General features: G+C 39.9%; 1 protein-coding gene across 1 annotated transcript in view; it reads right to left on the bottom strand.

The window, feature by feature from the left end:
- Positions 1-12,668, bottom strand: part of LOC128701836 (heme-binding protein 1) — a 63,965-nt gene extending 51,297 nt beyond the window's left edge. Inside the window, exons 1-2 of the mRNA XM_053795758.2 lie at positions 10,843-12,668; positions 9,208-9,337 (exon numbers count right to left, since the gene is read on the bottom strand). Coding sequence (XP_053651733.2) covers positions 9,208-9,337; positions 10,843-10,880 — 168 coding nt within the window. The 5' untranslated portion in view covers positions 10,881-12,668. The remainder of the gene's footprint in view (positions 1-9,207; positions 9,338-10,842) is intronic.
- Positions 12,669-12,695: the final 27 nt, after the last annotated feature.

Below are 12,695 nucleotides of genomic sequence, written 5' to 3'. Positions count from 1 at the left end.
GCACCTGGAGAAGAGAGAAGTGTAGAGGAGAGAGAGAGAGATTCTGGGAAATGTTGAGTGAATGCGTGGGGAGTTTTGAATCAAGTGTGAGAGTAATGGTGGTTGGGGATTTCAATGCTAAAGTGGGTAAAAATGTTATGGAGGGAGTAGTAGGTAAATTTGGGGTGCCAGGGGTAAATGTAAATGGGGAGCCTTTAATTGAGCTATGTGTAGAAAGAAATTTGGTAATAAGTAATACATATTTTATGAAAAAGAGGATAAATAAATATACAAGGTATGATGTAGCACGTAATGAAAGTAGTTTGTTAGATTATGTATTGGTGGATAAAAGGTTGATGGGTAGGCTCCAGGATGTACATGTTTATAGAGGGGCAACTGATATATCAGATCATTATTTAGTTGTAGCTACAGTTAGAGTAAGAGGTAGATGGGAAAAGAGGAAGGTGGCAACAACAAGTAAGAGGGAGGTGAAAGTGTATAAACTAAGGGAGGAGGAAGTTCGGGCGAGATATAAGCGACTATTGGCAGAAAGGTGGGCTAGTGCAAAGATGAGTAGTGGGGGGGTTGAAGAGGGTTGGAATAGTTTTAAAAATGCAGTATTAGAATGTGGGGCAGAAGTTTGTGGTTATAGGAGGGTGGGGGCAGGAGGAAAGAGGAGTGATTGGTGGAATGATGAAGTAAAGGGTGTGATAAAAGAGAAAAAGGTAGCTTACGAGAGGTTTTTACAAAGCAGAAGTGTTATAAAAAGAGCAGAGTATATTGAGAGTAAAAGAAAGGTGAAGAGAGTGGTGAGAGAGTGCAAAAGGAGAGCAGATGAAAGAGTGGGAGAGGCACTGTCAAGAAATTTTAATGAAAATAAGAAAAAATTTTGGAGTGAGTTAAACAAGTTAAGAAAGCCTAGGGAAAGTATGGATTTGTCAGTTAAAAACAGAGTAGGGGAGTTAGTAGATGGGGAGAGGGAGGTATTAGGTAGATGGCGAGAATATTTTGAGGAACTTTTAAATGTTGAGGAAGAAAGGGAGGCGGTAATTTCATGCACTGGCCAGGGAGGTATACCATCTTTTAGGAGTGAAGAAGAGCAGAATGTAAGTGTGGTGGAGGTACATGAGGCATTACGTAGAATGAAAGGGGGTAAAGCAGCTGGAACTGATGGGATCATGACAGAAATGTTAAAAGCAGGGGGGATATAGTGTTGGAGTGGTTGGTACTTTTGTTTAATAAATGTATGAAAGAGGGGAAGGTACCTAGGGATTGGCAGAGAGCATGTATAGTCCCTTTATATAAAGGGAAAGGGGAAAAAAGAGATTGTAAAAATTATAGAGGAATAAGTTTACTGAGTATACCAGGAAAAGTATACGGAAGGGTTATAACTGAAAGAATTAGAGGTAAGACAGAATGTAGGATTGCGGATGAGCAGGGAGGCTTCAGAGTGGGTAGGGGATGTGTAGATCAAGTGTTTACATTGAAGCATATATGTGAGCAGTATTTAGATAAAGGTAGGGAAGTTTTTATTGCATTTATGGATTTAGAAAAGGCATATGATAGAGTGGATAGAGGAGCAATATGGCAGATGTTGCAAGTATATGGAATAGGTGGTAAGTTACTAAATGCCGTAAAGAGCTTTTATGAGGATAGTGAGGCTCAGGTTAGGGTGTGTAGAAGAGAGGGAGAATACTTCCCGGTAAAAGTAGATCTTAGACAGGGATGTGTAATGTCACCATGGTTGTTTAATATATTTATAGATGGGGTTGTAAAAGAAGTAAATGCTAGGGTTTTTGGGAGAGGGGTGGGATTAAATTATGGGGAATCAAATTAAAAGTGGGAATTGACACAGTTACTTTTTGCTGATGATACTGTGCTTATGGGAGATTCTAAAGAAAAATTGCAAAGGTTAGTGGATGAGTTTGGGAATGTGTGTAAAGGTAGAAAGTTGAAAGTGAACATAGAAAAGAGTAAGGTGATGAGGGTGTCAAATGATTTAGATAAAGAAAAATTGGATATCAAATTGGGGAGGAGTATGGAAGAAGTGAATGTTTTCAGATACTTGGGAGTTGACGTGTCGGCGGATGGATTTATGAAGGATGAGGTTAATCATAGAATTGATGAGGGAAAAAAGGTGAGTGGTGCGTTGAGGTATATGTGGAGTCAAAAAACGTTATCTATGGAGGCAAAGAAGGGAATGTATGAAAGTATAGTAGTACCAACACTCTTATATGGGTGTGAAGCTTGGGTGGTAAATGCAGCAGCGAGGAGACGGTTGGAGGCAGTGGAGATGTCCTGTTTAAGGGCAATGTGTGGTGTAAATATTATGCAGAAAATTCGGTGTGGAAATTAGGAGAAGGTGTGGAGTTAATAAAAGTATTAGTCAGAGGGCAGAAGAGGGGTTGTTGAGGTGGTTTGGTCATTTAGAGAGAATGGATCAAAGTAGAATGACATGGAAAGCATATAAATCTATAGGGGAAGGAAGGCGGGGTAGGGGTCATCCTCGAAAGGGTTGGAGAGAGGGGGTAAAGGAAGTTTTGTGGGTAAGGGGCTTGGACTTCCAGCAAGCGTGCGTGAGCGTGTTAGATAGGAGTGAATGGAGACGAATGGTACTTGGGACCTGACGATCTGTTGGAGTGTGAGCAGGGTAATATTTAGTGAAGGGATTCAGGGAAACCGGTTATTTTCATATAGTCGGACTTGAGTCCTGGAAATGGGAAGTACAATGCCTGCACTTTAAAGGAGGGGTTTGGGATATTGGCAGTTTGGAGGGATATGTTGTGTATCTTTATATGTGTATGCTTCTAGACTGTTGTATTCTGAGCACCTCTGCAAAAACAGTGATAATGTGCGAGTGTGGTGAAAGTGTTGAATGATGATGAAAGTATTTTCTTTTTGGGGATTTTCTTTCTTTTTTTTTTGGGTCACCCTGCCTCGGTGGGAGACGGCCGACTTGTTGAAAAAAAAAACAAAAAAATATATATATATATATATAAATATATATATACATATATATATTTTTTATTTTTTTTTTATTATCACACCGGCCGATTCCCACCAAGGCAGGGTGGCCCGAAAAAGAAAAACTTTCACCATCATTCACTCCATCACTGTCTTGCCAGAAGGGTGCTTTACACTACAGTTTTTAAACTGCAACATTAACACCCCTCCTTCAGAGTGCAGGCACTGTACTTCCCATCTCCAGAACTCAAGTCCGGCCTGCCGGTTTCCCTGAATCCCTTCATAAATGTTACTTTGCTCACACTCCAACAGCACGTCAAGTATTAAAAACCATTTGTCTCCATTCACTCCTATCAAACACGCTCACGCATGCCTGCTGGAAGTCCAAGCCCCTCGCACACAAAACCTCCTTTACCCCCTCCCTCCAACCCTTCCTAGGCCGACCCCTACCCCGCCTTCCTTCCACTACAGACTGATACACTCTTGAAGTCATTCTGTTTCGCTCCATTCTCTCTACATGTCCGAACCACCTCAACAACCCTTCCTCAGCCCTCTGGACAACAGTTTTGGTAATCCCGCACCTCCTCCTAACTTCCAAACTACTAATTCTCTGCATTATATTCACACCACACATTGCCCTCAGACATGACATCTCCACTGCCTCCAGCCTTCTCCTCGCTGCAACATTCATCACCCACGCTTCACACCCATATAAGAGCGTTGGTAAAACTATACTCTCATACATTCCCCTCTTTGCCTCCAAGGACAAAGTTCTTTGTCTCCACAGACTCCTAAGTGCACCACTCACTCTTTTTCCCTCATCAATTCTATGATTCACCTCATCTTTCATAGACCCATCCGCTGACACGTCCACTCCCAAATATCTGAATACGTTCACCTCCTCCATACTCTCTCCCTCCAATCTGATATTCAATCTTTCATCACCTAATCTTTTTGTTATCCTCATAACCTTACTCTTTCCTGTATTCACCTTTAATTTTCTTCTTTTGCACACCCTACCAAATTCATCCACCAATCTCTGCAACTTCTCTTCAGAATCTCCCAAGAGCACAGTGTCATCAGCAAAGAGCAGCTGTGACAACTCCCACTTTGTGTGTGATTCTTTATCTTTTAACTCCACGCCTCTTGCCAAGACCCTCGCATTTACTTCTCTTACAACCCCATCTATAAATATATTAAACAACCACGGTGACATCACACATCCTTGTCTAAGGCCTACTTTTACTGGGAAAAAATTTCCCTCTTTCCTACATACTCTAACTTGAGCCTCACTATCCTCGTAAAAACTCTTCACTGCTTTCAGTAACCTACCTCCTACACCATACACTTGCAACATCTGCCACATTGCCCCCCTATCCACCCTGTCATACGCCTTTTCCAAATCCATAAATGCCACAAAGACCTCTTTAGCCTTATCTAAATACTGTTCACTTATATGTTTCACTGTAAACACCTGGTCCACACACCCCCTACCTTTCCTAAAGCCTCCTTGTTCATCTGCTATCCTATTCTCCGTCTTACTCTTAATTCTTTCAATTATAACTCTACCATACACTTTACCAGGTACACTCAACAGACTTATCCCCCTATAATTTTTGCACTCTCTTTTATCCCCTTTGCCTTTATACAAAGGAACTATGCATGCTCTCTGCCAATCCCTAGGTACCTTACCCTCTTCCATACATTTATTAAATAATTGCACCAACCACTCCAAAACTATATCCCCACCTGCTTTTAACATTTCTATCTTTATCCCATCAATCCCGGCTGCCTTACCCCCTTTCATTTTATCTACTGCCTCACGAACTTCCCCCACACTCACAACTGGCTCTTCCTCACTCCTACAAGATGTTATTCCTCCTTGCCCTATACACGAAATCACAGCTTCCCTATCTTCATCAACATTTAACAATTCCTCAAAATATTCCTTCCATCTTCCCAATACCTCTAACTCTCCATTTAATAACTCTCCTCTCCTATTTTTAACTGACAAATCAATTTGTTCTCTAGGCTTTCTTAACTTGTTAATCTCACTCCAAAACTTTTTCTTATTTTCAACAAAATTTGTTGATAACATCTCACCCACTCTCTCATTTGCTCTCTTTTTACATTGCTTCACCACTCTCTTAACCTCTCTCTTTTTCTCCATATACTCTTCCCTCCTTGCATCACTTCTACTTTGTAAAAACTTCTCATATGCTAACTTTTTCTCCCTTACTACTCTCTTTACATCATCATTCCACCAATCGCTCCTCTTCCCTCCTGCACCCACTTTCCTGTAACCACAAACTTCTGCTGAACACTCTAACACTACATTTTTAAACCTACCCCATACCTCTTCGACCCCATTGCCTATGCTCTCATTAGCCCATCTATCCTCCAATAGCTGTTTATATCTTACCCTAACTGCCTCCTCTTTTAGTTTATAAACCTTCACCTCTCTCTTCCCTGATGCTTCTATTCTCCTTGTATCCCATCTACCTTTTACTCTCAGTGTAGCTACAACTAGAAAGTGATCTGATATATCTGTGGCCCCTCTATAAACATGTACATCCTGAAGTCTACTCAACAGTCTTTTATCTACCAATACATAATCCAACAAACTACTGTCATTTCGCCCTACATCATATCGTGTATACTTATTTATCCTCTTTTTCTTAAAATATGTATTACCTATAACTAAACCCCTTTCTATACAAAGTTCAATCAAAGGGCTCCCATTATCATTTACACCTGGCACCCCAAACTTACCTACCACACCCTCTCTAAAAGTTTCTCCTACTTTAGCATTCAAGTCCCCTACCACAATTACTCTCTCACTTGGTTCAAAGGCTCCTATACATTCACTTAACATCTCCCAAAATCTCTCTCTCTCCTCTGCATTCCTCTCTTCTCCAGGTGCATACACGCTTATTATGACCCACTTCTCGCATCCAACCTTTACTTTAATCCACATAATTCTTGAATTTACACATTCATATTCTCTTTTCTCCTTCCATAACTGATCATTTAACATTACTGCTACCCCTTCCTTTGCTCTAACTCTCTCAGATACTCCAGATTTAATCCCATTTATTTCCCCCCACTGAAACTCTCCTACCCCCTTCAGCTTTGTTTCGCTTAGGGCCAGGACATCCAACTTCTTTTCATTCATAACATCAGCAATCATCTGTTTCTTGTCATCCGCACTACATCCACGCACATTTAAGCAACCCAGTTTTATAAAGTTTTTCTTCTTCTCTTTTTTAGTAATTGTATACAGGAGAAGGGGTTACTAGCCCATTGCTCCCGGCATTTTAGTCGCCTCATACGACACGCATGGCTTACGGAGGAAAGATTCTTTTCCACTTCCCCATGGACAATAGAAGAAATAAAAAAGAACAAGAGCTATTTAGAAAAAGGAGAAAAACCTAGATGTATGTATATATATATATGCATGTGCGTGTCTGTGAAGTGTGACCAAAGTGTAAGTAGGAGTAGCAAGATATCCCTGTTATCTTAGCGTGTTTATGAGACAGAAAAAGAAACCAGCAATCCTACCATCATGCAAAACAGTTACAGGTTTTTGTTTCACAGTCATCTGGCAGGACGGTAGTACTTCCCTGGGTGGTTGCTGTCTACCAACCTACTACCAATATATATATATATATATTTTTTTTTTTATTATCACACCGGCCGATTCCCACCAAGGCAGGGTGGCCCGAAAAAGAAAAACTTTCACCATCATTCACTCCATCACTGTCTTGCCAGAAGGGTGCTTTACACTACAGTTTTTAAACTGCAACATTAACACCCCTCCTTCAGAGTGCAGGCACTGTACTTCCCATCTCCAGAACTCAAGTCCGGCCTGCCGGTTTCCCTGAATCCCTTCATAAATGTTACTTTGCTCACACTCCAACAGCACGTCAAGTATTAAAAACCATTTGTCTCCATTCACTCCTATCAAACACGCTCACGCATGCCTGCTGGAAGTCCAAGCCCCTCGCACACAAAACCTCCTTTACCCCCTCCCTCCAACCCTTCCTAGGCCGACCCCTACCCCGCCTTCCTTCCACTACAGACTGATACACTCTTGAAGTCATTCTGTTTCGCTCCATTCTCTCTACATGTCCGAACCACCTCAACAACCCTTCCTCAGCCCTCTGGACAACAGTTTTGGTAATCCCGCACCTCCTCCTAACTTCCAAACTACGAATTCTCTGCATTATATTCACACCACACATTGCCCTCAGACATGACATCTCCACTGCCTCCAGCCTTCTCCTCGCTGCAACATTCATCACCCACGCTTCACACCCATATAAGAGCGTTGGTAAAACTATACTCTCATACATTCCCCTCTTTGCCTCCAAGGACAAAGTTCTTTGTCTCCACAGACTCCTAAGTGCACCACTCACTCTTTTTCCCTCATCAATTCTATGATTCACCTCATCTTTCATAGACCCATCCGCTGACACGTCCACTCCCAAATATCTGAATACGTTCACCTCCTCCATACTCTCTCCCTCCATATATAAATACATATATATATATATATATATATATATATATATATATATATATATATATATATATATATATATATATATATATATATATATATATATATATATATATATTATATATAAGGAAACACATTCACCATCATTCAGTCAATCATTGTCTTGCCAGAAGTATGCTGGCATCAATACAGATGAGCCTCTGAGTTACATCATCTGTACCCCTCCTTCAGAGTGAAGGCACAGCACTTCCCACCTCCAGGACTCAAGTCTGGCTAACTGGTGTCCCTGAATCCCTCAGTGAATCTTACCTTGGTCACACTCCAACACCATACCAGGTCACAAATATCATTGTTTATATTAAAATAAAGTAAAATTTAATCACTCTCTTATGCTTTGTTCAACATGGTATGTGGAACTTGTAAAACATATCTTGTATATGGAAAAATCATATACTGTGTTATTTTGCTTACCTTTATACTACAGTAAGTGTCCAGTACTACTTTTTCATTATTATATTCAGAGGGAAGTGTAAAATCCATAGGGGTCATACAGCACTTGGGAATGAGGGTCACTGAGGTATGATCTATGGAAGGGAAAGACAGGTCCAATTCTTTGCATTAAGAGCCTCTCACTAGGATCAAGGATCATTCCTTGAGGATAATTTTTATTTAAGGTGATGAGGATAACAAAAAATTAGGTGACAAAAGATTGGATATCAGACTGGAGGGAGAGAGTATGGAGGTGAATGTATTCAGATATTTAGGAGTGGATATGTCAGCAGATGGATCTATGAAAGATGAGATGAATCATAGAATTGATGAGGACAAAAAAGGTGAGTGGTGCACTTAGGAGTCTGTGGAGACAAAGAACTTTGTCCATAGGAGCAAAGAGGGGAATGTATGAGAGTATAGTTATACCAATATTCTTATATGGGTGTGAAACATGGGTGGTGAACGTTGCAACAAGGAGAAGGCTGGAGGCAGTGCAGATATCATGTCTGAGGGCAATGTGTGGTGTGAATATAATGCAGAGAATCTGTAGTCTGGAAATTAGGAGGAGGTGCAGGATTACCAAAACTATTATCCAGAGGGCTGATGAGGGGTTGTTGAGGTGGTTTGGACATGTAGAGAGGATGGAACAAAATAGAATGACTTCAAGAGTGTAAAAATCTGTAGTGGAGGGAAGGCAGGGTAGTGGTTGGCCTAGGAAAGGTTGGAGGGAGGAGGTAAAGGAGGTTTTGTGTGCAAGGGGCTTTGACTTCCAGCAAGCATGTGTGAGCATGTTAGATAGGAGAGAATGAAGACAAATGCTTTTTAGGACTTGACATGATGTTGGAGTGTGAGCAAAGTAACATTTATGAAGGAAGTCAGGGAAACCGGCAGGCCAGATTTGAGTCCTGGAGATGGGAAGTACAGTGTCTGCACTCTGAAGGAGGGGTGTTAATGTTGCAGTTTTATAACTGTAGTGTAAGCGTGCCTCTGGCAAGACAGTGATGGAGTGAATGATGATTAAAGTTTTTCTTTTTCGGGCCACCCTGCCTTGGTGGGAGACAGCCACCATGTTAATAAAAGAAAAATAAATATATCTTGTTTGCAGTTTAACAGCCCCTTGGTAGTCACAGTCAATGAAATATTCATTCACATAAAACAGCATTTATCTAAAGACTAAAACAATTTGTGTTATTAATTCTAAATCTAGCTCTTTAGATACACTTACCAAGAAGATAAGAGTTTATACACACCTTCGCTTTAAACTTTCTTGAACACTTGTTGGATTCTAGTCCAGGCGAGGACAGGATCAGACTATGGTAGAATAATGCCTGTAGTATTGTCCCTCCAGTGCTATATATATGCCGGATGTTCGCTACCTTCCTGCTGATACAACTCCAGTTTTGATGTCTTGCCATTTTTTCAGGAATTATTACATAGTAAATTTTGAGATTTTTGCTTCCCTAACTGTAATTGCTTCATAATCTCTGTCATTATTGTGTAGCTATGAGAAAATAATAATATATTCTTAAATTAATAAAGTATTTGCAGTTTTAAGAATGGAGATTTGTGGTTTCATTGGCTAAACAAGTTTAGCAACTGCACATGCAACAGACTCAATGATTGACAGGTACTGTAATTTCATGAATGGGAAAACCCGTGATACACTGTTGGCAACACTGAATAAAATTACTTCCTTAGAATCTTTTTCCCTTTAACATAAGACTACCGTGCATTACTCAAAAAAATAATATACATGCACACAATCTCTATAGTTTCATCTTATTACTTATATTTTTGCTCAGACTACATTAGTTCTAGAAGCTGAACAATAATACACCTTTTGCTAAATTCCTGGACTAGTAAAGTCCAGTATTAACTAGACTTTACACAACACAGATCACATATACTATTATTTTATTCATAATTTCTTTTTCTGGCAGTTTTATTTTCTAGGAAGTCCTACTTAACAGCCTGTGTCTAGTTCCCAAATAACATTTAAACCTTATGATTAATTGCACAAAATAAATTGCATAAACAGTGGCTTTCTTTTATGTCTATCACTGCATGTATTATTTCATGTAAACTACATTATTTGTCTGGCATAAAGAAATAAGCATTATTATTATTATTATAGGTGAGGCCAATAAGTGAATGCCTCAGACATGCATATGCCTACCCTCTAGTCTTCTATATAAATATACAGAATAAACATTTAATAGCCCTTCTTTTGAAAAATGAAATGCCCCAGCACGATAGTGACTTTCTTTGTACCTAAAAAATTATATAATGTAATCACACACTATAACCTTTGCAAAGAAATAAATTTTGTATTTGTAATATCTTATTAATTTGCAACTGACAAAACTGCAGTACATTTTAGTCTATTAGGCACATTATCAAATTGCTTTTATGCACAAGGTGCCTAGATACTGATAAAAGGCTTCCAATCCAAATAATTGGAGTTGCTCTCCCATTCCTTGAATCAAACCTAATTACCCCCTCCTATTCTCACAAGTGCTGTATGACCCCTACAGCTTTGTGCTTCCCCATGAATATAACAATGAAATATAAGTATTGTCAAGGCCAGAGAATTAATGCAAATGCTTTTCCATGATGGGAAGTTACATAAATCAAGAAAAATCTGAAGGGTCTGCTGCCATGGATTCTGACAGTAGCCAACTGTAGATATTAAAATATACTACCAACAGCAATGAAAGAGAAGATACTAGTGAAGAACAAGCATTTACTGTGGCAACGTTTCACTCTTATCAACATGATAAAAGAAAGGGAAAAACATTATCACACCAGCAGCATTTCCTAACTAAAAATAAATTGAGAATAGGGTCCAGAATTAGCTTAATATAATTAAAAGTATTGACACTAACCTTAAATTAGCATGCTGATTTCTCAGTAAAATATTCATGTCAAACTAGTGCCTTATTGGTAGTAAAATTATGAGCACATGATCATGAAGTCCAAGATGAGGTCCAGAGGAACATGAAGTGATAGTGGTAGAAAGTGCCTGGGCACATCCCTGGTGTTGTGGCTCTTCACTCTGGCTGCAAGGAAGAACCTGACAGGTGATAGTTGTTACGACTCTCTTTACCTAGGTAGAGAGAAGCCAAGAGCCGACATTAAATCTTGAATCCCATGAGCAATGTGGATTGTCTCGCTCATGAGAAGGAAGTGTAACAGTGGTGAAGGTGACCTCTATTTTCATAGGGTGGAAAGATAATACCTAGGTACAGAGATTTACAAGGCACAAAGGGTAGTCACCCACATGCCCCAAAGAAGCACCTTCTCAACTGAAACTGAAAATGGCCAAATGCCAGTTTTTTTTATCCTAGTAGACTTACATATATGTATTATATGTTGAGGTGGTTTTGTCATTTAGAAAGGATGGAGCAAAATAGGAAGACTTGTAGGGTGTATAAATCTGTATTGGAGGGAAGGAGGGGCAGAGGTCATCCTGGGAAAGGATGGAAGGAGGGGGGTAAAAGAGGTTTTGTGTGCAAGGGGGTTGGACATACAGCAGGCATGTGTGAATGTGTTAGATAGGAATGGGGGCAAATGGTTTTTGGGACTTGACAAGCTGTTGAAGTATGAGTAGGGTAATATTTTGTGAAGGGATTCAGGGAAAATCCTAGGTAGTAGGCTGGTAGACAGCAACTACCCAGGGAGGTAATATCGTCTTGCCAAGTAAGTGTAAAACAAACCTGTAATTGTTTTACATAGTAGGATTGTTGGCATCTTTATTGTCTCAAACACATGATATAACAGGTATACCTTGCTACTTCTACTTACACTTATGTCACACTGCACATTCATGTTCACACATTTACATTTACACACCCATCGGGTTTTCTTCTATTTTCTTAATAGTTCTTGTTCTTCCTTATCTCCATGGGAAAGTGGAAAAGATTTCTTCCTCTGTAAGCCATGTGTGTTGTAAGAGGCAACTAATATGCTGGAGGCATAGGGCTAGTAACCCCTTCTCCTGTATAAATTACTAAATTGAAAAAGAAAAACTTTTTTTTCTTTTTGGGTCACCTTGCCTCAGTAGGAGACGATCAGCATGTTGAAATGTTTTTTCTTTTCCAATACATTGGTCGTCTCCCACCAAGGCAGGGCAACCCAAAAAAGTAACACTTTTACCCTCATTCACAAAATATCACTGTCTTTGCAGAGATGCCTGGATATGACAGTTCAGATATCATCCCAAACAGTAAATATCCCAAGCCCCTTCTTTAAGGTGCAGGCTTTGTACTTTCCACCTCCAGGACTCAAGTCTGGCTAACCAGTTCCCTGAATCCCCTCGTAAAATGTTACCTTACTCAAAACAGCTTGTCAGGTCTCAAAAACCATTTGTCTCCATTCACTAACAAGCTCACACATGCCTGCTGGGTGTCCAAGCCCCTTGCACACAAAACCTCTTCTACCCCATCCCTCCATTCTTTCTTAGGATGACCCCTACCCTACCTTCCCTCCACTAGAGATTTATACATCCTCCAAGTTATCCTATTTTGCTCCGTATACATACATACAAGGAATTAAACCTCTCCTCCCTTTCTTTGTATCAAACCTGATTGCCTCCCATTCCCCAGGTGTTCAACAACCCCTACTGGTTTATGGTTAAACTCATAAAACTTATGATGCACAGTAAACTTACCAAACAAGTTCTTCAGTAACTAGTGTTAGAACATCAGTAACTAGTATTACATCAGTAACTAGCATTACA

Source organism: Cherax quadricarinatus, chromosome 69, assembly GCF_038502225.1.
Source record: "Cherax quadricarinatus isolate ZL_2023a chromosome 69, ASM3850222v1, whole genome shotgun sequence".
In the NCBI taxonomy this organism is placed as follows: domain Eukaryota; kingdom Metazoa; phylum Arthropoda; class Malacostraca; order Decapoda; family Parastacidae; genus Cherax; species Cherax quadricarinatus.
The sequence above is the reverse complement of the archived record's forward strand: the minus strand, read 5'-3'. Positions and strand labels throughout refer to the sequence as shown.